The following is a 26154-nucleotide window of genomic DNA, read 5'->3' on the forward strand; positions in this document are numbered from 1 at the left end:
AAGGTGACTGCATTTGTATTGGGGAGTGGGAGGTATCAGAAACCTGATTGCTGGAGAAGATGTGAAAGAGATAAAAATTACTGCCTGGATGCTAAACTTGAATGTGAGGGACATAGCTGGTCAAAGAAAGCAGTGAAGCTACCTTGTCCTCTGTGGCACTACTAATATATTTCATAAAATTAAGGTAAAGCAGCTGATTGGAATAAGAAAGATAGGCAACTTTTAAAATACTCCCATTAATCCCCAAGTGCTTTATGAGGCAGGTAGTGGGTAGAAAAAAATTGAGGGAGTGTGCTAATGCCTACCCATCTCTTAGGTGGGATCTGCCATCACTGTGCTGCAGAGCTGTGTGAGGAGGAGCTTTGAGCCAGGAATATCTAAAGACTTTCTCTTGCAAAATATACTGGAAGATTATTTAAGGATTTAAGTCATTCTGGGAAGATCCAACTGCTCTTTTTGCATGAGTGTTAATAAAAACAGAGCACCTGAAATGTCCTGGTGACTTTGGAAGACTGAGCCTTTTAAAGTCATTCAGAGCAGATGGGAACACTGCTGTTCAGATTCCAAATCTGAGATGTGCTGCTCCACTGTTAGCCCCTGAGAAGACAGTTTCTTTGCCTTTGAACAGAATTCTCTTTGCAAATAAATGCTCAGATCAGTAAGCCATTTTGCATAGGAACCAACAGCTGCCCTGCTTGACTGTAGATTGCAGGTAAGCTAAAGATACCACACATGACTGCAGCAAGTCCTCAGAAACCAACGCTCCCTGAAAGATGTCTGGTTTCCTTAAAATTATTTCACTGTCCTAAAGCAGGTGTACAGGCTGGATTTTGTGAGCCCCCACTAGAGTATGCCATTCTACTGCTCTTAGACCTCCATAAGCTTCTGTGTGATTTTCATCACTTTGCACTAGTCCTTCTGCACTTCTGACTATGTTGTTGGAGCTGACTGGATTAAAAAAAGGGAAATTACCTTTCATTTGTGTTTGATAGCTTTGTTTCCTTTCTCCAGTGGAAACAGCAGCATTAGCAGCATTTATATTAGAAAAATGTGGAAACAGGAACAGATTGAGGCTCAGCAAGTTCAAGACTGGCACATTAGAAATGTTTTAGGACTAAACTGGGCATTACTTGTGTTGTATCCTTGCCACATTCAAAGGCATGCTTCCCTCCTTTGGAAAGAACTGGAGGGAGATCCTTGTGTTCAGAATGACAAAATTCACAGCAAGGTGATATTCAGGGTGAGTTGAAAGCAGACAGACTGTGAGAAGTTTTTGCTGCAGTTGTTAGACCACCTTCACCGAGTTGGAAAGGTCTGTCTAGCAACACACACTGGGCCCACAGGTGAAGAAGGCTCCTTGGCTCTCATGAGTCACTCTGGGCATGCAGCTGGATTGAAGACTCCCAACAAAAAATGAAGGGGATGCTGCAGAAAGTGGTACCCTTCCTTCTGAGGCACCACTGCACCTGAGCCATGGCATGGTGCTGGAATGCTGTGCCCCCAGCAAAACTGAATGCTGAAGCCACCTGAACCCCTGGTAAGACTAAATGGATTTTTGCTGTTATTATTGTTGCTCCATGCTTGTGTATCTAAACTTGGAGTCTTCTGTCAAACTCCATTTGCTTAACAAAAATCACTGGGGCACCAGTAACAGCCTGGTCTCAGTTTGGCAGCACAACACCTGTACAACAGATTTTGTGGAATAAATGGCAATTCTGATTACAGGGAACTGCTGCCTTCTGTCCCAGAGGCAGCTGTGTCTCAGTGGCAAATAATGGTCAGTCTGAGTGCTCAGAAGGAAAAAAGATTCTGTAAATGGAAATTCATATTCTTCTGGGTTGGAAAAAAAAAAAATTACTCTGTCCCTCAGGGCAAGAGGGGAAATCCAGTCTACAGCCATTATTTGATGGAACTGTTTCCAATTACATATTCTCTGAACTCCTTAATTCACAAACTCTTTTTTCTAAGGGGAATAGTGCTTCTGAAAAATCTTGTTAAGTCAGGGTATAGAAGGAGAAAATTTCTTAACTGCTTCAGCTACTGCTTCAGTGCAAGCTAGGAATACCAAGAATCGCCCCAATAAAGTTCACACAACTATTGGAAACACATGGAAATTTAACTGCACTACTGTGTAAGAGCCCCTGTGAAGTGTAAACCAAAGCCTCTAGCAGACCATAGGTCTGGGATCATGGAAAAAGAGAAGCAGAATCCATTGGAATGGTCATGAGCACCTTGAGAGCATGCTTGGAGAGGTGGTGTTGCCTGGTTGTGCCAAAGGGATGCTCTGGGGATGACCTGTGGGGCTGGCTACTGCTGAGGACCATGAAGAAAGGAAATGCATACCTGATTTTCCTTAGGAATATTAAACAGCAAAGAGATTAAGGGTGAATTGAACTTTCACAGCTCCATATTACACTGATTCTGGAAATCTAACAGTGAGTAGCTGGAATGGATAAGATACCAGAGGTTGGAAGGATATTCTTTGATGTTCTTCACTCAACAGTGTCACAGCTTGAAATTTTCTGTCATGATCCTTAAAATGGGAAAGACAATTATTTGTGGCCTCTCTGATCACCCTCTTCTCCATAATCCCCAGCTGAACTCTTAAACCTCTGAAGGTGTGTCTACAACTAAACTGACTCAACTTTTAGAAGCTAAACCTCAGCTGAGGCCAGGAGGTGCCAATGAGATGCTAGCAAGCAGAGAAGGAGTAATGGCATTTTGAATCTTTATGGGGATGGGGTTTTATATACTACTCAAAATTTCATAGTCTCTATGTAGATATGAAAGATGCAGACCACCCAACTTGACAGGTTGATCTTTTAATGTGCAAAGTGCCCTGAAGAAAATTCTGTGGATGCCTAGGAATAGGCAGGTTCCTTAATTGTGGGCTGCTGAGGTGTTATAGTTGGGGAGGGATTAGTTTGATTTTACAAGTCTGTGCCTTTCTTCCATTTGTTTTCTGGGAGATTCTAAACCCAAAGCATTTGTTGCTTTCTTTATTGCTGTTGCTCAGCTTATGTGTGTTTTTTAATCCTCACTCTCTCCCGCGGACAGCTTGGCTTGCTTTCCAGGGTCATTGAGTTTGAGCTATCACACTTTATTTATACAGTAATTAAGACTTGTGTAATATTCTTGCTTTCTTTTGCTCTCTTTCTGTGACATTTTCTACTTCTGGCTTCTGTTCTTTTGCTCTTTTGCTGGAGGCTCCAAGTTTGTTGGAAAGGGTTTTGCTGCCTGCAGTGCACACAGAATAGAAGTGCTGTGGATTTTTGTCACTAGACATCTACTAGACAAAAGCATGGCTGCTTTTGTCTGCAAGGAACTAGAACCAGTGACTTTGTTACAGCTGGTACTAAGAGCTCCAAGTGTCAGGATGAAATTAAGAGATGCCAGCATTTCATTCACCTTCCTCAGCCTTTCTCTTGCTTCTAATGGTTCAGAAAGACTGTGGCAGCCTCCGCTTCTCAAAAAGATCAAGGGAATGACACTTACATTTACTGTTTGACCTCAGATGAAATCATATTCTTCTATCTTTCTAGCTGTATGATGTTTTTGACCAATGGGAGATTCATAGGAAGAAAAAAACTTCAGGGAGCAAAACAAAAAAAAAGGAAAGAAAGAGTGTGATGGAAGTACCAGAGGTAGATGGGGAGTGTTAAAATGGGGTTTGGGCATCCTAATTCTGCCTTGGCAACTAATAAAGTTAGGGCTTTTACATCAATCCAAAGGAGTACTCCAATGAAAGGTAAGATGAAGAATTGTTAATAATGGAAAGAAATGAACAATACAGTCAAGAAGAAAGAAAAAAATTAAATTGTACAATCTTACCAAACTGAAATTCAAATGCATCTGGAGGCTGGTCCTCAAAGACAAATCCGGAGGCTCCTCCACTAATGTGCTCCGTTTGAAATTCCATAAGCTGTGAGGTAATTGTGAACCTCTGGGATCAAGAAATACTCACACATTTGAGAATGGGAAATTTGCCACCTCACCTGTAGCTCTCCTCAAAACAACAATGCTGGATCTGAGAATGGACTGCTCAACATGCAAAGCAGTAAGTCCATTTGATGCAGGAGCAGAAACTTCGGATGACTAAGTGTGATGTTGCACAATGTGCTGCAGCTTTGTGCCTCTGAAATGTAGCAGTTGACAGCATTATCTACTCCTGCATCTCCTCCTTCCAGCTGTTTGTTGTTTTGCTTTGCTTTGTTTAATTTAGCCAGCCTTCTGAAGGAGAGGGCCATGCAGCAGTCATTCTGGTGTTTAACTTCCTTCATAAAAATCACTGTTGTCAGGCAGCATTGGGGCTGGGGTGTTTACCAGATCCTTTACATAAATCACTCTCCTGAAACTCATTTTTCCTAACAAGTTCTTGTATCAATGTTCTCCTTATTATCTCTCCCTGGGAAGCCTTGCTGTCTGTCTCAGGACCCCCAGTCTGTTAAAGGAGGAGGCAAAACAGAGGCAACTGATTAAGTATGCATGTATTACAGCAGACTGACTGTTGCTCTCCTGCGTCCCTCTAAATACTTCACAGGGAAATGTAAAGTATAATAAAGTGTTTTGCTTCTTTATCATTTATAAAGGATGCCTTCATATGACACTGAATTTTTAATTTTATATCTCCTTTCCTCTCACAGTTTTTATTCAAACTTACCTTCTTCTCTTGTGTCAGATCCTTACTGAAAGGAACCTGGTGCTCTTGTTTTCAGCAGTGTGTGTCAGGGAAGAAGTAGGGGAAGAGGGGTAAAGGCAGGGTGACTTACATTCCATTTTGTGAGGGTCTTGAGTTGATGAGTTTCTTTGAGGTTTTTTTAATTTAAATACTGGAGTGCGGAAGAAAAAAAGTGTTTTGACATTCCTATTTGTGATTCTCCAATATCCTTGACTGAATTAAACAAATAGGAGGAAATAGGGTAACAAAGAATTCATACTTACTTTAGTGTTTAGAAAATAAAAACCTGTTGGGGCTAAAAGTTAAGACACAAGGTAAAAAAAAATAATCAAATTTACCCATGCATCTTTGTCTCACTTGTGGTAGAACCAGGGTTGGTATGAACCTTGAGATATGCACTGAAATCTGCTGGGGCATTGGGACCCATGCCAGATCCATTACTACAGCTAATTGTTCTCACACAGACAACAGCCTTTTCTGCAACATTGCTGCCCTTCTTCTTGTTTGCTTATTCAAGATCTGTTTTTCAGTTAGCAATGCAGCCTGTACTTCTACCAAGACTGAAATAACTTTTGCTATTAACTGCTCAATCCGGCTACTAAAGCTTTCATTAAATTGCAATCTGTTGCCTGCAGATCCACTAGAGCACCAAGGGCCCCTGCTCTCTCCTCACTTCTGCCTGTTCATGGCTGTGGACTTCCACTGGTTTGGCTTCATTGTCTTCCATGGTTACTCTCCATTTGTGCCAAGGTAGCAGAACAGGAATGTCACACTAAGCATCTGGAAGACACTGGAAACACCCAAAATATGAGTAACTTTCTTTTTAGGTCTATAGTTTATTCTGTGGAAAATCTTTATTTTGGAGTTCTGGTTTAAATGCTGTTTGGGAGATAGCTTCATCTATCTTTTCTTGAAAACCTATTCTTATGTAATTAATAATTAAAACAACATCAAAAGACTGATTGAGAAAATTGATTTAGATTCTTCATAGTCAAATCCCCAAACAGTCCTACACACACAGAAAAATCCTGTGCATGGAAATTCAGCAAGGCTTTCTACCCAAGAGATTTTCAGCCACCTATGGAATTGTCATGCTCTTTCCACCATTATAAATACAGCTTGGTGTGTGTCGTGGGACATCCCAGATTCTCAGGGATGCACAGACTGTGTGCAGCCTGCAGGTGCACAAATGGGTGCTAGCATCCCCACATGTATGCCAGCATTGTGTCATTAACAGCATCCCTGTCTTGCAAGCAGGCCAGGAATATCCTCAGTGGATGGACTTGCTATTATTAACTAGAACACCTCTCAGCAAATGAGGCGATTTCTGGCTTGGTGCTAGTAGAGATCACAAGGCTGTAAGGACAAAGAACAGCCTGAACTGTTCAGTGGAAAGGAGCCCCGGAGAAAACGAACTTTACAGAGGACAAGGGAAAGGGAGGGGTCAGTAGCAAGTAATCAGCCAATGCTTGCACTCATCATTGTGATGGGCAGGATAAAATTGAGATGTCACTTTTTGATCTTTCCAGATCCCTGTCGAGTTGTCTTTTATCTAAGTCCATAAATAAAAAGCTACAGAGCCTTCCTCTCTTCCTTTGAGGAACTTCTCTTTTTCCTTCATAATTTATATGAATATCATCGCTCAGGGAAGCAAAGATTAATAGCAAGTGTCTATGGCAAGCAGAGTGCAGGCAGGTTTCCTTTGTGCAGCTCTGCAGCTTCTTCTCACCTGCAGTACCTGCTTTAGCTTGGGCCTGAGCACCCATATTGCTGCCAGTACCCCCAAACCATGCTAGCCTACACCTACTCATCCACATGGCTCTGCTGCTCATGCAGAAAGATGCATAAGTTACTGCTTGTTCTTCCAGTATGGATTAGATGCATTAGAACCCTGTCTTACTCTTTCTCATGCTATTCCAGTCTTTCTCCTTCACCCATCTTGCCACATGCAGCATCTGCTAGTCCTTTGCACAACACTCAGTTTTCATCTGAGTCCTACAGCATCACTTCCTCCAGTTCCCCATGTCTCTTCCTTAAAATGCAGACCTCTTGCATTCATCTCAATTCTGCCTAGCAACCCCAACCTCACAAATGCAGTCCTGGACTTTCAGAGCATCTCTGCTGAGCAAACTTGGATTTGTCACCCACGGAAATGCTCTCATAAAGGGTAGGCAAACACCACTAAGCTGGCTTTAGTTTATCTTAATGCAAACACATGATAGCCTACTGGGACAGTGGCCACTCTGTGGTCAGACTGCCATAGGAAATCTCCTCAGCTAGCAGAGGACAGTGGTAGTAGACAAAATCTACTATTTCAGTTTAAATAGGAGCATCCTCTGCTGCAGCCTTAGTATTGGTAAATACATCTCTGAAGTTTGTGCCAAAGCAAAGCCATGGCTGCTGCTCATCCCACAGCTGCAACAACAGCTCAGGAATGGAGGGGCAAAAGAGGATGTCTAAAAGAGTGAGAGAGAGAGAGACTCCTCCTAAAAGAGGAATCTTTTAGCTCCACAGACTGTGGTCTGAAGGTTGATACTGAGGAAGGCTATGCTTGATTTGAGCAGCACATGTAACTGTGGCTCTTTGTTTCAGCATAGGGCAGGAACTGGGTGACAGGTAGACAGAATTTTGCTTGCTTCAGTCTGCATTTTGCTTGCCTATTGAGAACTCCCACCTCTGGCTTTTTGTGCTCTGTCAGAAGTTTCCAAAGCTTGACTCCTCTTGCTTAGAATGCTCTACTTAGTTTTTCATTCTTGTAGCATGACTTCCTTTTTGCTTACTTAGAGTTTCTCCTAGGCTATCTCTGGGGCATTTTTAGTCCCAGGTTCAGAATGTGCTCACTTACTCTTTGAAGCAGAAAACACAGGTCAAAAGAGCTGACTTTTTTCTGTAGTCATCATTGCACCACTAAATAAAACAATTAAATGTGAAGTTCTTTTAAAAAACCATTGGGATAATATTCCCTTCCACTTTTCCTTACTGATGGTTTTGTTAATTCAGTGGGTTTCTGAAACCCATGTAAGTCACCAGCTATAAAAACTGGGTAGAGGTGACATAAAGCACATCTCACTTAGAAAATTCATAGACAAGAGTGACTATATATTTTTATGTACTTTTGAACCCCTCATTCCTTCAAACTTTACTTGCCTGCCAGAGATGCATATCTAGAGAGAAAGGAAGGAATATTCTAATAAGGATACAGGTGTATTATCCACATGCCACTTCATCCTACCTATCCTATTGTTCAGTACATGCTGGCATGCCGTGCTCCTTGTCCTCCCAAGAGCAGTCTGGGAATTGAGCAGCAGAACCCTTCCTCACAGCCTTGTCCTCAGCACTGCTGTATTCAAACACAGCCACTACAGTGTAGCTCTCACACTCTGCTCTCAAAGCAGAGCTGTAGAACAGAGGTTTGGGGCAAAGTGAGGTTAAAATTGCAAGTGAGGAAGAGGAACAAAGGTGAACTCAGTAATAAACAAGAGGTTCTGTCTGGAAGAAGCCAGTGAAGCTTGGAGAGGGGCTCCAAGGTCTTCTCCTGAAGGCCAGCATCATCCCTGCTGTTTTTGCAAATGCCACTGTATGACAAAGAGGCGCTCAAGTCCCAGCTTTTCTTTGTGGCTTTAACAAAAGGATTAGTAATAGAGAAATGTCATTAAGTTGGTCATATTTTAACTATTTTTTGTGAATTATCTCCAACTAGTGTCACACTGGATCCCCAGGGAACAGTTACTAATTGTGTCTCTGGTTAGTGTTCACCTCAGGGAATTCAAAGCGGCAGCAAATAACACCAGAATGGAGAAATAAAAAAACAGAGCTGGCAGATAATGAAGAGAGAGTGAGATCGTGATACTTCAAGATCCTAAGTCTTTTCAAATTGAGGAAATTAGTATCTTCCACAGTACAAGCTGAGAGGAGAAAGTAACCAACACAAATAACCCCTTGCTGATAAGAGAAAGAAATTCCATAAACATCCAAGGCACGTTCACATCCTGAAGGCATTCTGCCCTTGTTCCAGACCTCCCTTGCCAACTCTGCTGCTAACAAATGTAGCCTGGGTCTACACTGAATACACCCATTGACTGCGGTACAAGTTCTGTAAGAATTCCCAGGGTGTTCCCTCTCTCATCCATGCACCAGGATGTGCCACAGAGCACTTGGATCTGTGAACCACTGGGTCTGCCCCAGGACAGAATGGAAAACCAAGTAGGATGGAGGATCCATTTCAAAGTGATGTCCCTGGGTATAGGCTAATCAGGGTAAGCTGATGAAACCATCAAACCCTGTACCTCAACCAGGAGGGATAGGAAAACACAAAAAATGCTCTTCTTATTACTGGACATTAAAATTCAGACCAGAATCCAATTAAGCCAGACACATCCATCGTACAAGAGCTCTCCTTGGGTGAGGCAGGAAAGATCTGACAGCACAAGACTCTGTCTGCATGACTTGGTGATTGCAGGCACTGTTGTGATCATGCCAGGTGATGAGTGGACAGGACCACAGACCCCTCTATGACTCTGTTCTCAGCAGGAGAACAGGGGGCAGGGAAATACAGCAGTGGGAAAAATAAACTGTGTCTTGCTGGGCAGTGTTTTTTGAAGAAGGTACTGTCAACTTACTAACATGCACTTCTGTATGTGATAATTACTTTTTGCTTACCCAGGCTGCATGCATGCAGTGCCTGCCTCACTAAGAAGCTTTTCCTTTGGTTTCCAGGAGAAAAATATTTCTGCTGTCTTCCATGTGCTTGCTGAGTTTTCTGCCATCAAAGCAGACTGAAACAGCAGACAATAGATTCTTAACCTACCTTTTCTCTCTACCTCTCATCATTCTGTGCAACGCATAAAGGGTTCATTGCAGCAAGAAACCTTGCTGGACTTGCATGTAAAACACATTCACAGCCCTGCCAACCTGAAACCAGGTGTCTCAGTTCCTCCTCAAATTCAGTATTCAGTTTTGTTTCCAGCCTCCACTGCTCATTCTTTCTAGTGTACATAACTGACACTGATCATGAATGTCTGTTAAGGATCTTTGGCTAAATTACAGATCTTTAATTGGCCAAAATTATTTCTGATATCAAGCTGTCCAGGGAGTAAATCAGATTTCATGATTTAGAGCAATATTATTTATGCCACAGAAGTGACCTCATAACACTTAACGCTTCTTGTCCCACTTGTCTCTATCTTTCAAGGCACTGTACCTACTTGACAGATCAGAGCCCTGGGACACAGGTTTTACTCTCGGCTTTGACTGGTTGGGTGAACTCAAGCAAAACATTTTCCATGTCTTCATTCCCTCCTGTCACATGAGAACTGCATTTGTAAGGACTGAAGGGCCTACTGCTAGACAGTAATGCAGAAGAGACATTATTATTATTATTATTATTATTATTATTATTATTATTATTACTTACATTTGCATGGCATTTCTATTATTTATCCTGGCACAAGATCTTACCATGGTTCGAGGTATACTAGAGGAAAAGCTTACATGCTTGCTACTTGATGCACTTTAAATATTGGTAGGGACATTTACTAGCAGTGTTCCACTGGTGAATAAGTGCATTACTTCCTAAAGCACTTTTAAAATGTAACATTAATGTGGATTTGTGCTCATCTCTTAAATGCAAGTGTTTCTGGTGTTAGATCTGAGAGCTAGCCATGCAATGAAGATGCAATGAAACCTTGTAAAAAACTGCAGCAGAAAAATGAGCTTTGATTCCTTTTATTTTATATTACCACTTGTACTTGAGGTAGCAGGATGTAAATTGCTTAGTCGGCATCTCAAAACTACATCACACAAAAGAAAATAACTTCACAAGATGAAGACAATGAAGAAGGAGGCCTGTTGTCAATGAGACAAAACAGTGAGAGATGTGTGAGGATGAATTTACTCTGGCATGTGAACAGGGATAACACCTTTTTTCTGTGTGTGTGTGTGTGTGTATCCTGTGAGGGGACCCCCAATATTTAACCTGAAAAACAGAGGTATTAATGGCAGATGGAGACATCCCAAAAATTGTGCTATCTGCAAACATACTCCACTGTCCTCTCCTAGCACTCTTGGTATTTCTCAGAGATCTCCCAAGCATTGCCCAACCATTGCTTTGCTGCATTGCTTTATGAGATCTGATAAACTTCTCACCCCACAGTGATGAGAACTAGTCACAGAAACTCTGGGGATACAGTAGTGGGCTCCTTCCTTATGCCTAGGAGCTGCCTACTGGGCTTCAATCAGTCGGTATCTGTTAAGGATAATGTTCAGTGTTTGTTGTTTATTATTAATTTCTCTTCAGTGAGAGGCTTCATAAAAATAGAACATAAACCCCTGTCATTCCTTCCCTCCCCCAGCTACTCCAAAGCATCATTACAGTCGCACATGGAAGTGAGCCACGCATTCAAAACCTTCACAGCAGCCTCTGCTGGGGCTCCTGGCCCTCCTGCATTCTACAGTGTCACTGGGCCCTCTCCCCTTACCCTTGTAACCCCTCCCCACTGCTGTCCACTCTTCCACCACCTGATAGCCTCTGGCACAGGTAACCTCTGCTGAAGCCCAAATTATGGCATATCCTATCTCTGAGTGCTGCAGAGGCTTCAGGGAGCATGCAGATGTGCACACCACCAGGATGTACCCCTGAGGCAACGCTCCAGCTGCGCTTCCAGGCTGGGGGTTTGAAGGCTGGATTAATACACACTTAAAGCCAGCCTGGGGGTTGCCCTTAGCAGAGAGTAGAGACACACTGCAGATACCTCTCATCCTCTTCTTCTCCTCTTCCCCTGTCACAGTACTTTCTTTCTTCTGCCTGCCTGTAAAATAACTTGCTGAAAGCAAAGAGTTTGGCAGAAGTCTGACCCCTGCCTTAAAAACTAGTAGATTCTTCCTCCCATTTTTGGGAGGCTAAATACCTTTAAATCAAGAGATCAAACTTTTTGCCAACACTTTTCACCCAATAAGGATACAGTCTGGTATTCCCTATAAGCCTGTACACATGGCTGTGTGGGAGCCATGGTAAATGAGGTGGTAAAGGTGGTATAATAGTTCCAGTCAGAGCATGTCTAGTGAGGAAAGTATTTCTGTATTCAGTTTAACAAAAAGGAGAAACTCACCCCTTTTTCAGCAGAAACAAGGGACCAGCAATGAATGTTCCTGAAGCTAACATGGGGATCACAGTTCCCACATGAGTAATAAAGAATTCTTGGGGGAAGCATTTCAGCAGTTGGCTGTGCCATCCCAAATGAATGTCATGGCAAGCATGCAGAGATTCTAACAGTATGCAGAACTAACTCTAACTAGTTCCAGGGGTGGGACAGAAGTCAGCTCAAGAAGATCTATAACATCAGAAGATGTGTATCATGTTATCTCATGTCTCTTCCAATTTGAAGCCACCTAGTTAAGTGAATTCAGCCACAAAGATTTGCATTAAAGTGGTGACAGAATCTGGCTCTTAGACCTACCTAGATTGTAATATCGCATGAATTACTGAGCCATGCAGTCTATCTGCTTCAGAAGTTTGACTGGACATAGATTTATTAACACAGAACATCACAGAAGAAAATTACTTGAAGAGAGGTCTTTGGCATGGGAATCAGTGAATCCTCAGAGCAAAGGTAGGAGATTCCTCAGATTCCCTGCTAGTTCAGATGAAGGTTAGTGGTCTAGTGTCCATGGATATCAGGACAAATCCAGATACTCAGTTACTGTGGTGAAAGGGGCCATGTGACTATCCAGGCAGACACAGGAAATTTACTGGTGCCCTCCAGAGAATGGATTTGCAAATTTAAAAACAGCAAATTAAAGACAAGGATATCTGTAAGAATTCTGAACTGACTGCAGAGCTGAACTGCTCAAAAGAGGCAGAATCGGGATTCCTCACAGGAGGGAAAAAACATCAAGAAAAGAGGGCTGAGCTCAGTTCCATAACTGAGGTAAAAAGGAAATAATCTCTACATATATGGAGAGATACCCTCTCTTTTAAAAAATGCTATCACTTAAAAAGTCTGTTAAGACCCTTAGGGCCAAACAACACTGCTCCAGGAGGCAGATCCAAGGATGGTCCATGGAAGCAGGGTCCATCCAGGCACTGCAATATCAAGATGCTGGATTCTGAGGTTGAAGAAGAAACAGTGTTAGAGCAATTCTCACACTGGAGCAGGATAACGTGGACCACTTCAGAGGGGTGCCTAGAAAGCAACATGGCAAACAGATTGACAGCAATGTCCTGAATTTTAATAGAAAGGTCAGAATTTGAAGAAACATCCAAAGTACAACAAAACCTGAGAAAAACCCCAAGCCTCCTTAAGATCTATAATGATTTTGATTTTCTACTTCTCTTGAGAATGACACAGATGCTTTAGTGAGCTTCAGCAAATATAAACTCTCTAGCAGTAACTGCCTCAGCAGCAGCCCATGCCCATGCAAATGTTGGCTGGTGGAACAGGATGATCCACTGACTTCATATGCAAAGCCAGGAGGAGCAACAGACTCCATTTGCCAGTGGTAAAACTTAATTCCCCCTTAATTCCTACAGTAATTCCCCAATTCTTCATAACTTTAATACTCCAAGACTTTTAAGCAGCTATTAAAAACAGAACACCAATTCCAAGACAGGGTCACAGATTTGGAGTGGATTGTTCAGCCATTCTGATGTACATTGATTCAATAAGACATCTAGGACTTGGTCTTCATTCCCTGGGCTCCTAAGCAAAATGTGATTCCTGTGATCATATAATATTTTCCTTTTTTCCTCCCATGCGTTTGTGTCTCTCTGTCTCTCTGTGTGTATGTGTCTGTGTTGGTTTCTGCTTTGTAACTGCAAATCCCACAGAGAGTTTCAACCAAGTTTGAGTCAGTTGCAGTGATTTCAGAAATACTAACCTCTAGCAAGTTCTATAAAAGTAGCTGGCAGGGTGTACCAGAGAGACCTTTGTAGGTTCTCCTGTGAGGAAAAGGCTGCTGAGTGAACTGAAGCCATTTCTCCACAGAGAAGTCTCCATGTTGGAGCGAGATGTTATAAAAGCCTCAACACCAGGAGAAGCTTAGATCAGAACTCACATCTTCTTAGGCATCAGAAAATGTAACTGTGACACAAATCTTCTGGAAGCCAAGCCAAGGTCTGCAGATCACAGATCCCCTTGTTTTCAGCTAGAAGAGGGCAGGAAGGATAAGATTTTGCATTTTCAATTTTGTATTTAAAATCACTTTGATTTCATCAAAACGTTCTCTCTTAGATGTACCTGATCATGGAAGATATTGATCCACTTCTATCTCTCTCAGAAAGTGCAACTTCAGACCACATAAAAATAAGAGCTGAGCAATGAGCATAATCTTAGCAAAAACAATAAAAAATAATACAATAATACCTGTGTGAGAAGCAGGCTGTGCATACACAGCACAGAGAAAAGAAAAAAAATCATTATCAAAAGAGCAAATATATCTTTATAACCCTGAGGCAACAAAACTCCTACCACCTTATATTAAAATACCATAAGAGAACATCACAAACCTATTATAGGAAGAGTGAGAATGCTGCTTAATGGTTTTCTCATTGTTCACTGTTATCTCTGTGCACTGCTATCCACTGCTATTATCAGCACTCATTTACACCAGTGATGTGCATTTGTGTGTGAGGACAGATACACAAATTCTGGTACAGAACCTCAGGTGATGTAAATTGTCATGGCTGTTCTGACGTCAGTAAAGATGCACTGATTTCCTCCAGCAGATGATTTGCTTTTCTGTATCTAAAAAGCACAGAAACTAGGTGCTGCTTCAGCTTGGCTCTGAGACACTTCTGTAGATAAATGCACATGCAAATACGCTCTCTTTTTTATGTGCAAATATACATATTGCCTTGCAGTACACATTGCAAGCAAGGACAGGAGCTTTAGGCTGCTTCCTATGCTGGAATTTAGAAAAAGGATTGTTCCTGATCTACCTGCCCACTCCTGTCTATAACAATAGATCTCCAGCTACTTTGTCACAGATCTTAAATTACACAGAGATTAAAGGGTCAGTCCAGCATCACAAGTCTGTTAAAAATAAATTTAGGAGGCATTAAAGTTTGATTTTAGGGCTGCTAGTCCAATGCTCAAACTGAGATCTTAACCAGAGCCATTGGGCAGAACAAATCCCACAGTCAAGACTCTAATTTTCTCACCTAGGGCTCGACTAAATGAAATTACATATTCCAGAATAGATGAATACAAGAATAATACTAGTTTGTTTCATGGTACATCTCTTTGAGGGAAAAAAAGCTATATATATATACATACATATATACATACATATATATATATGTATGTGTATATACATGTATAGATATGTTTAAAAATGGTTAAAAAGGGAGAAAATTGTCACATTTCAGAATCTATCTTTACAAATTGCTATTTTCTTTTTTTTTATTATTTGCTTTTATGTGGTTCCATGGAATGTGGACTAAGTAACAAGCACAGGCTACAAGTAATTCTAAAGTGAATCAAATATTTTCCATCTCTGAAATGGAGAATTATTTCTGGCTTTCTATAATGTTTTCCTAAGGGAGGAAAAAACAAAAGGTTTTATAACTGAGAAAAACAGAAATAAAAAAACCCCAAAAAACTGGAAAAGAGAAATAAACCACTGCTGAACTAGGAAAGAAAGAAGAAACTAAGCAACCTAAAATGGCATTTACAGGGAAAATAACAGGAAAGCAGAAGATGAATAAACTCTGTGTACAGGAAGATTATGGAAGACAGGCAGTAGCTCTTTTTTCCTGTTTTAACCTGCATTCCAAGGCAAAAGGAGAAAAAAAAATACAGCTGAGAAATGTCTATAGTCTAATATATATATACATATATATATATATATATTTGTGCAGAGGTATATTTGCTTGCAGAAGTACACATCATTTTATCACATGAACCTTTTTTTTAATGAGTAAATAGATGCCATAATTAATTCCAGCTGACAGGCTCTGTTCTGGCACTATCTGAGGCCTAGATGAGCATCCTGAGGTGAGATTTCTCTGATTTATTCTGACCAAAAGTGTAAATCATTTCAAATATGGGGTCGGGGGGAATGTGTACAGTCTACCTCATATAAGTGGCCACCTGCTGCATGTGTAAACTGTCTGAACCATGCCTAAAAATGTATATTCCTGTGCACATCATTTAATGAAGGATGTGGAAGTGCCAGTTGCTGCAAAGAGTGGGACAGCCAGCCCAAGGGTCCTCTGGCACTGAGGCTCTGGCACAAATTCTCAAGGGCATTGTTAACAGCTACTCAGCTGGGACATTTTTCCTTTAATACTTTTCCAAGCAGCCGTGTCTGTTATTATTTTGGATGCTAACAGTGTTGCCATGTGAGCCCACTGGTCCTAAAGTCTTCTGACAGAGCCTCACCTTGGATCTTCCTGGGAAGTGACAGCAAATGGGTTGATACAAAGCATATGGAAGAAAGGTACCCTTGGCCACCACAGAAGAGCAGCCTGGTTGCAATAGAACATACAGCTGAGTGACATGAAAATATCACCATCTTATAAAAAAAAAAATAAAAAAAAATGTATTTTTATCCCTTCTTATTTAAGTATTTTAAATTTTAGCTTTTTGCTCTTGTTTTCAGGCCCTAGCTCCTCTTGCTAAACGATTAGTACAAGCCTTTGCTATTCCACGTACTGCTCTAACTGGGCTCAGGACACAGATAGAGAGGAGATGTCTGACCAAAGCTCTGCTAGACATTGTTTCACAATAATTCCTTCCTTGATATTACTTCCTGCTGCTCCCATCCCACCAGAGAGATTTCCCACAACAGAAATTTCAGCCTTAACACTGCATTGCTCTGGCTGGGACTTTATACAGCGTCCTACTGAAGTCTTATCCCTGTGGAAGTCTTTGTGCTGTCCTTACTCAGCAATTTTATACCTAGAACTTCATCCTGAACCCTTCCCAGGCTAAGTCCTTTTCTATCTCTCACTTCATCTAGTATTTCTTAAATATTGTTGTGAATCTCTAACTCCATCCTCTCCTGCCCGGGATGTAACAGGCCCTGCTGTAGGTACAATGCCGGTGTGCACTATAAAGCATGTCTTAGCTCACTGCAATGGAAGCAGTGTGGATAGATCTTTAAATTGGATGTAGTGAAGGAGAGTCTACTTTCTGTTTTCCTCTCAGAATGCTCTTTATGCCAAAATCATCTAAGCAGGACTTCAGCATCTGTGAAGCTGTGCCAATGCAGACCTCTGTCGTTTGCAACCTGCTTCCAGCACTCGACTCCAAATAACTTCTGATGCTGAGACAGTACATTGCTAGCAGGGATTGCAGAACCCAGGGCAGAACCAATGCAACTATTTCTGGTGTGTGAAAGCTCCAGGGAGTTAAACCCTGAAATATGCTGGAGGAAATCTGAGAGACTGAAAAAGAGGGCAAAAGTAGCATTCCTTGTGTGCCCAGAGTGAGAGGAATGGGTATCTGGGGTACATGAGCCATTCAGAATTGTTCTGATCTTTTTGTTTAATGGCTGGAGGTTTTTTTGTGCTGGTGCAATGCGCAAATATAGCAAAATATTTTAATGGTAAACCATACATTTACAGTTATTGTTAGCTCCCATTGAAATCAGCAGGACTTTTTCTAATGCCTTTACCCTGGAGATAATCCATAGAATAGAACATCAATGCATAGTTAAAAAGAGAAATTATGGAAAACAGCACCTCTGCATATGCAATATCTTAATTTTAAAGTTACATAATTGAGTTTTGAAATTAACAAAAAAAATCAGCAAACAGCCTCAGAACACAAGAGCAATTAAGTGACTTTAACATCATCTTTTAAAACTTGCCTCTTTACTAAGATAAAAAATTCTATCCCAAACCAGTACAAAATAAAATAATATAGATTTCAGTCCAATGAAAATCCAAAATGAGCTTTAAGACATCTGGGAAAATGTGATTTTAGAAAAATTCTTCTAAGAGTTCGTGGAGCTTGTTTTGCATGAGGAGTTATCTTGTAGAGCAAACACAGGCTAATAATTCAAAGACAATACTTAGGTCCATTATGTCACGCTAGACAAATGCTGTTTCTATGTCTTCTTTTCACTGTTGATGACATGGTTAAAAGAAAACTTTAATGCCACTTTAATACAGAGTGTTTGTCAATTGCAGCCGTGTCTTTTGATTGAAGGAACTATAACGGATTATTAGCTATTATTCTAATTGTATTTATCGGAGTGAGTTTTCCCACTAATGCCTGGACTCAGAATTGGAAGTCCTTCCATATCCAGCTCCTACTGAGAGTTTCTCTGATAAAAACCAGCAGGATCTGGGTCATTTAGACTTAATCTGCTAAATTCAACCCTGTGGCATTTCCCTGATACTCAGTGAAGGGTACTGGGGATTGGCAAAGAAGGTTGTATTCTGATAAAGAAGGGATGGAAAATTTATCCAGGATTTGCTGACACTTTGGGATGGTCCCTTAAGACAAGAGGCTGTCTCATAAGGGTGATCTGAGCTATGCTAATTTGGCAACCTGTATTTTCAAGCAAAACATTCCATGACGAATGACCTTATTTTTTTGTTTTTAAAGCTGTGAGGTGCTTATGCAATAGCCTCCTAAGGTAGAAAGAGACAGATGCCATAGAATAATAATCAGCCTAATTCTTGCTGAAAATCTCTGCAAAAATCTTTCTCCTTTTCCTCCTCTCTCTTCATAGGTAAGCTGAGTGTCACCTTTCCCACACAAAGACATGCGGTGACAATTTGGGGCCTCTGCATAGGTCAGAAATCCTTCCATTTCCAGAGATAGGCTTGGTTTTGTTCCCTTTCAAAATGTACGTTTTGTTTGGGTTTTTCTTTTTTTTTTTTTTTTTAAAGGCTTCAAAGAGAGAACATTTGTCAGTTTCTAAAAACAAACAAAAATAAGACTGAAGTTTTCTTTAATGTAAGAGAGATGCTTGCAGAAGACAGTCCCAGCTAACATGAGTAGTCCCATGTGTCCAAAACCTCAGGTCTTCACTTCTATCAAGAGCCTGAGGTAAGCTAGGCTGCAAAAAAAAAACTCAAACCTGACTCAAAATTAGCAAAATCCCCAGGCTGTGTCTGAGGTGAGAGGGACCAGCTCAAGTCCACGTTTAAACACACTGCCAGAACCTCCTGTTTTGTGAGGGCAGAGGAAATTCCATTACTGAGTAGAGACAGTGGGGCACTGCCTGCTTGCTGCCTTAACCCCTGCTTTTAGCCACTGCATCCCAACATGCTAAAATATCCTTTTTGCTCTATTTAGAGTGGCCATTTTCTGTAATGAGCAGTCAGTCCTCTACTCTTGGCTAAGAAAAAAAATAGATAACGTTGAATTTCAGAGTTTATAACAGGGCAAAACATATTTGGACATGGCAGGGAGGAAGGAAGAGAGAGCAGATACCTGGTCTGCACAGGTAATAACATGTAAAAAACACAAAAACAAAAATATAACTCACAGGTTGGTGAGCTGAATCATAAGGTATACTGGGCATCCTGTCAATAGGTGGTGAAAGACTCATCACCCTCCATCCAAGTTGCCTTTAAGTTAGATTTTGCTGTCTCTGATTTTCCTCTAACAGAGACGAGAGAGTATGAAACTCAGTATATACAACCAGTGGGGGGAAAAACAGAACCTGCAGGAGTGAGAAATGCAGACTGTTTGGCATCTCTCACATTTCCTCTTCTATACAAAGATTTTGGTTTGCCTAAGCTATAGAAGGAAACAGAAGCAGTCTATTTTAATCTTCCTGAGCAAAGAACGCTGCAGGGATTGCTCTGTTATCCCCAGAAGCAGCCCTGACTTTCCACAAAAAAGGCTCCATCCAACCTTCTATCTGTCTATCTGAAATAGAAAGATCATCATATGATATACCAGCAATCAGCTGTGTTCTTAATGCACTTCTCTTTGTGCATTTTGGCATTAAGAAAAAAGCCCTACAATTCTTCCCCTAGTCAAACACCGCTGCAAAAAGAGCTCAGATAAGGAGGAAGTATTTAGGCTTATGCATAAAAATTGATTCTTCAGTCTATGTGATGACGTATGTTAGAAACTCTGTGCAGAAGCAAGGAAAGCCCTTGCTGAGATGATGTTTCTTACAGAGCCTTCACTGCAGGGAGTCACTCCTGAAGAAACAATGAGGTTGATTATGCATTTTTATTGGGTTTCTTACTGGTTTGACTTGAGGGATTCAAACCATGCTATTCTGGATTTACACCAATTGGCATGAGTTCAGGATCTGGCCCCACTTCTTTTTTTAAACTCCAGCTATTTCATGATGAATAAGAGCCAGATCCTGCAAAGGCTTACTACCTGCATTAATACTCCAAGGAGCCCACTCACTTCCTCTAAGTTGTGATTGCAAAATTGAGTCTTACGGTGCAGTATTTCAGAAGCAAGCATATGCTTTTTGGGATTCGAGCATGCCTTGACCGTACCTCTTCCTTTAATAGCCTTTGTTTCAATGGCAATATCTCCACTGATTTTCATAGAATCACATGATAGATATGCTGAGCCATTATGAAGTGGTGTAACTGTACTTACACCAGTGGAAAACCCAGCTCCATGTTGTAGTTCTGCTTGTGTATTCAAAACAAACAGGAGAGAGAAGGGTCCCTTTACTTAAATGGTCAAAATGAGACAAGGAAGACGTTTTGGGCTTGTGTATTTCGTGTGCTTCATATGTACTTGTGTGTTGTGCACTTCAATTGTTTTGACATCACTATAACCAAGACAATAGAGACAATTCTAGGAAAGACGTTTGATTTAGTCTTACTAATACTTTTTTTCTTACCTAAAAGAAGCCACAGCAGAAACTATGCTCTTTCTCCTTCTAACTTTACTAACTCTGGTTTTCAACCAGAAAACGTCCCCCTGCTTTCCAAGTACCTAAACAAAGGAAATCACAATACTGACTGCAGCTGTAATTACCAGCTGGTGAACTGATGGCATATACTGAATCCATAATCCAAGAGAATGTTGCTCTTCAATGGTAGCCCTTTCCACCACCTATAGTGCTGGAATGCTCATCCTTGTTTACTATGTATTTATGCACACACAATACATTTCAGTATTCAGACTAGTAGTCAAGCTTTCTTCACCAAAGATGAGAGACCAGCAAAAAATACTGTCCTTTTGGAGAACTGGATAAGTCGGGAGCCACTCTGCCAGTCACCAAAAAAAAAAATAAATAAAAAAAGACAACCCACACACGAGTGCAATAAGCACCCTAAACGTCAAATGTAAGTACAGCATCTGTATCTCTGTGAACCTATACACATCCCGTGCGATATAATGCACCCCTTACATCAGTGAGGGCAGGAAAACCCCAGCTCACCCCAGGGGGGATGGGGGTTTTTTTGACAGATACCAGTAACTTAAAGCAAGCAGAAGCGACCACAGCGCTTCTGTGCTTTGCGAGGCTTCTCCGTGCCTGGGCTAAACCGCACTCATCGTCGATCACGGACTTATTTATTTCTGACAGACAATGAGGGCACGATGCCGTGTCCGAGCACCGCGGGTGAGCTGCCCGAGCGGCTCCAAACGCGCCACACACACTTGTCCCCGGGAATGAGCCCGGTGAACCGGGAGGCTGATGCATCTCGGAAGCAGCATCCTGGCTCCTCTTTGCACTCTGCCTCTGCTCTCCCCGAGAACGCACGGAGGGAGGGATTCCCCACCCACCCACACACTGCCTCTCCCTCCTTGCGAGGCTGCAGGGGGGTATAGCCCAGTTCCCTGCTGGATGCGGGCCCGGAGAGAGCCCGCTATCCTCCCGCTCCGCGCCGCCACCCCTGCCCGCCCCCTCTCCCCGTTCGCACTTACTCCGCTCTCCGGCTCAGGACGCCTTTGCCGATGGCCTGAGGGGTCTTGTGCTGGAGCAGCGCGGCGCAGCAGCCCTTGTCCCTGCCGTCCTTCTCGGCGGGGTGTTGGTGGCCGGCAGCCCGCCCGCCGCCGCCGGGCCCCGCCGGTGCCGCTCTGCCCGCGGGCGGCGGCGGCTGAGCCGGGAGCTGTTGGTGGTGCTGGAGCGGCTCGGACTGGCCCGGCGGCGGCGGCGGCGGCGGCGGGGGCTGCTCGGCCGGGGGGCCCTGGGGCGGCTCGGCGGGGGCCGCCGGCGGCTCGGCGGGGGCCGCCGGCGGCTCGGCGGGGGCCGCCGGCTGCTGCTGCTGCTGCTGCTGCCCGCGGAGGCTGCGGTTCTCGGTGCTCAGCTCGTCCAGCCGCCGCTCCAGCTCGTCGATGCGCTGGCGCTGGGTGTGGATGAGGCTCTGCTGGTTCTGCACGATGGCGGTGAGCTCCTTCAGGTAAAGCACGGCGCGCACCGGGTTCTCCAGCAGGCTCTCCATGCCCCGGCCGCCGGCGCGGGCCCCGCCGCCCGCCCGCCGGCGCTCCGGCGAGAGCGGCGCGGGATGCGGGCACGCGCCTCGCCGCTCCACGGGCACGGGCACGCGCGGCCGCGCCGCCGCCGGCCGCGCGTTCCCGCGGAGGGGCAGGAACGGGAGCGGGCGGGAGGGGCCCCCGCGCGGACCCGCCCCCGGCCGCGCCGCGCACGCGCGGGGGTCCCGTGTGTCCCGGGGTCCGGCCCCGTCCGTCCGTCCGTCCGTCCGGTGCCCCTTCGGCAGCGCTGCCCGCCCGGCCGCGCCCCGCTGCCGCTGCCGAGCGGAGCGGCCGCTGCCGGGACAAGCCCTCTGCCGAGCCCTTCGCAACCCCTCCGGGACCCGGTCCTTTCCCTGTCCCTGCCTTGCGCTTCTGAGTGTTGCTGCACTTTGGTTATCCAGGGTGGCTTGGTGATTTCTTTCGTTTTTGTTTTTTTTTCCAAAGAGACTTGAATAATCGTATCTAGTTTGGGCCGCCGTTGATAACGCCCCCGTTTTTAGATTACCTGGTTAGAAACATAGAATCATTGAGGTTGGAAACGTTCTCCAAGATCATGAAGTCCAACCTTTGACTGAACAGCAGCATGCCCGCTAAACCATAGCACTAAGAGCCGTGTCTCCTTGTATTTGGGAATTCCACACTTCCCTGAGCAGCCTGTGCCAGTGCTTAACTACTCTTGCAGTGAAGGTATTTTTTGTAATATCCAGCCTAAACCTCTCCTGGAGCAGCTTGAGGTCATTTCCCCTTGCCCTGTCGCTGGTTGCCTGGGAGAAGAGCCTGATCCCCACCCCATAAGGCAGCTGTAGGGAGTGATGAAGTATCCCCTGAGCCGCCTCCTCTCCAGGCTGAGCACCCCCAGCTTCCTGAGCCACTCCTCACATGACTTCAGCTCCAGACCCTTCACCAGCTTCATTGCCCTTCTCTGGACTTGCTCCAGAACCTCAATGTCCTTTATGTAACCTGGATGCAGGGTTGAATATATCAGAAGCAGTTTCTGAGGAACATAGATATTAAACAAACTTGCTTGGAAATTTTGGTGCTCTTTAAGTTCTTCGGAAGAAAGCTAGGGCTTATTGTGGAGTTTTACTGGGGGTGTAGGTGCTGTAGATGTGTGAGCTCACAGGCAGGGCCTTTGCTGTTAGACTACATTCAGATTTTCCTCATTTCTCAAGAAATACCTTCTTTTTCCCTTCTTTATCCACAGCCATAAGTATTGGCAAACTTACAGCCTTGAGTCTGAGAGACCATCCGTGTGCTTTTTGTTACATTCATCAGTAAATATCCAGGCAAAGGGTAATAAAATTACTTTCAGGAACTTCTGTGTAGATCCATGAAGTTATTTCTGTAATGGGTAAAATCCTATCCAATCAACGTGAGTGCAAGAGATCCAGGAGGCATCATGAGCAGTCAGGTTTTAGACAAGCATGTCAGTAGATTTGACTCATTGTACAAAAAGTGCAAGGCCACAGAATGAAAAGCAACTGGTTTTAAGTGATTTTGAGTGTAGAGCTACACTCATTTTGCCTTTTCAGATCAGCAAAACCTACACTGTAGCAAGGATTTCACGAAGTGAGGAAAGAAGAAACGTGAAAGAGAATCTCTGTTTCAGATGAGCTGAAAGTTGTATTTCCAGTCTCCTCTGTTCACAGATAGCCTTAGGAGTGTAAACTGATGCAAAACAGAGTCACCAGGATTAGAAACTGTTCTCAGACTCTTTCTAAATCAGAACTGCTATTCACAGATCTCTTGCAAGCACTTAGAGGTGGCTTTGGGGTATCAGGAAATGTTGCCACGTGTCTCCTGTGTGTTGGGGGAAGACCCCAAAGTGATCTCTAAGGAGTATGAACACTGAAATCAGACACACTTATGATTTTATTGGAAAACTGTACAGGAAACTTTCCTCCATCTCTTTGCCTGGTGTGCCATTAATGTTTTATGGCAGGAGACTGACTGAGCAGAAATAGGCATTATTTAGCAAGGGGAGGGATGGTTATAGGGGAATGTGAAAAAAGGCACATGCAGGAAGACAGGAGGTGAAAACACCTAAGCTGTATCTGGGGAGGAGTGGAAGTGATCACAAGAGAAATTGTGCTGGCATTCTGTCTGCTTTCAAAGGCACGAATGAACAGCAGTATTTCAGCCTGGCCTCACAGGAACAGAGTCCAGGGACAGCAGTGGAAAGAACACGCTTTAGGCATTAGTAAATTCTGGGATACAAACGGGTGGCTGTGTGTGCACTTATATATGTATGTACACACACACATGCAAACAGCACTGTTAGGAGAGACTTCAGGCACAGATTGCTTGTTTGGCAGAACAGAGGTGGCTGTTTTAAATCTTAAGCCCAGTGCAGAGTTCTGGTTTTGCATTGGACATAGTGTTCCTTTGAAGCTCAGCTGGATAAAAGAGATGAAGAAATAAGGGTCAGAGACATCGCACTGGCCTATCCAGGTAAAGTCAGCCAGGTCGTGGCATGTATTCTTCAAGAAATACTGACTAAAAAGAAAAATAATCCTGATTTAGATCACTGGGGCTAGGGCAAAACAGTTTGGAAGTCTTTTGTCATGCTGCTTCAGAGCCTATCAGAAGATGTGACTTCTACTGCACAGAGTGAACCTGATGTATTCATTCACTGTTTCTGCACTTTTAATTTGCTTGACCAGCCTCATTAGCTTAATTTGTACTAATAAACCTTTGTCATAAATGAAAAAGAGTCCTATGGCCATGTATTGATAAGCTAAAACCAAGCAGATTAGTTGAAGAATAAGGAACAAACCTGTTTACTGTGCAGGTGTGGTGACTGGTGGACAAAAAGGCCACAAGCAGCCCTGATCTTCCAGGTTTCTAAAGAGAGCGTGTGCCAAAGGAAACACTTTTCTGCCTAACATGAGGGACTATGCAAGAATGTCATTACAAAACTTCAAGAGTTAATAGAGTTGCATAATCTTCTGTAATAAGAAAATTCAGAAAAGGTGAATTGCAGGAGGAATCTGCAAGCACATCACCAAAAACTGAATGTCTTCTTTCTCTCTGTGAGCAAGATCCTGCATGGCTGGAAAACGCCTCCTCTTTTATCCAGCCATCGTTGTGGCCCTTTGGTTATGCTGCCACAGTACTTAGCACACATCATTTGCAAAGCTCTGCACACTGCTTAAGGACTGTTCTGTAGAAGGTGAATGGTAAGACTGTAGCCATCAGAAAAAGAGAAATGCAGACAGAGTGGTTAAATGATTTGTCCAAGGCCATGCAGGAAGCTGGGGAGAGAGGATGCAGCAGGAGGGACGAGGAGGGGGGAACACATGATGACACCACACACACACACACAACACAACACATCTCTGATTTCAAGTATCTTTGGCATTTATCCCAAACTTCAGGTCATTAAATGCTGCTGCTTCTCTCTTTAGCAGAGATATTGTCTGGAAGGAAACAATGGCGCAGATAAGGAAAGCCTGAATTCTGCTAAAATTATTTTTGCCATAGATAATTTGTTGGTATTGTATTTTTTCAAAGTACTGATTATTTTCAGTCCATTCCAGAAAAAATAATAATGAATAATAATGGATTAATTATGTTCTTATGGAATAAAGTGCTTTCCTTATCCACTTAGCAAGGTGCTTGGGCATTGCACAGACAATTACAAATAAAGTGCAGCAGTAGTAATTAAAATAAGCATGCATTATAAAGCCACAACAAAATGCAAATGAGTCAAGCCCCAGGATTTAATGGAAAGGTCTAATACTACATGATTTAATTTTATATTTCTTTAGCTGTTTAACTCAGAGTAAAATTAATCCATAAATAAAGGTATGCTAATAAGCATACATGATAGGGAAGGTAGTAACACCTTTAAGTGTTTCAACTGCAGAAAAACTTCCACTGCAGAATGTTCTTGTAACATTTTCTGAGAGGTCTTAATCTTGCTTTAATTTTCAACACCTCACTGAAACTTGATGCAAACGAATCACTCCAGCCTTTTTGACAGGTAGGGACTTCCTGCGTTTTTCCAATTGAAATTCTGTTTGGGCATTCCCTTCTCAGTCACACTCTATCTCATCATGGACAGGAGGTCATCACAGCAAACCCAGGCAGTCTTTTCCTCATTTCTTGCATCTGATC

General features: G+C 43.0%; 1 protein-coding gene across 1 annotated transcript in view; it reads right to left on the bottom strand.

Moving 5' to 3' along the window:
- IQSEC3 (IQ motif and Sec7 domain ArfGEF 3) overlaps nt 1-22033 on the bottom strand; it is a 91401-nt gene extending 69368 nt beyond the window's left edge. The window contains exon 1 of the mRNA XM_015627534.2: nt 21487-22033. Coding sequence (XP_015483020.1) covers nt 21487-22004 — 518 coding nt within the window. The 5' untranslated portion in view covers nt 22005-22033. The remainder of the gene's footprint in view (nt 1-21486) is intronic.
- Nucleotides 22034-26154: the final 4121 nt, after the last annotated feature.

The sequence above is a fragment of the Parus major genome, chromosome 1A (assembly GCF_001522545.3).
Source record: "Parus major isolate Abel chromosome 1A, Parus_major1.1, whole genome shotgun sequence".
NCBI lineage: Eukaryota > Metazoa > Chordata > Aves > Passeriformes > Paridae > Parus > Parus major.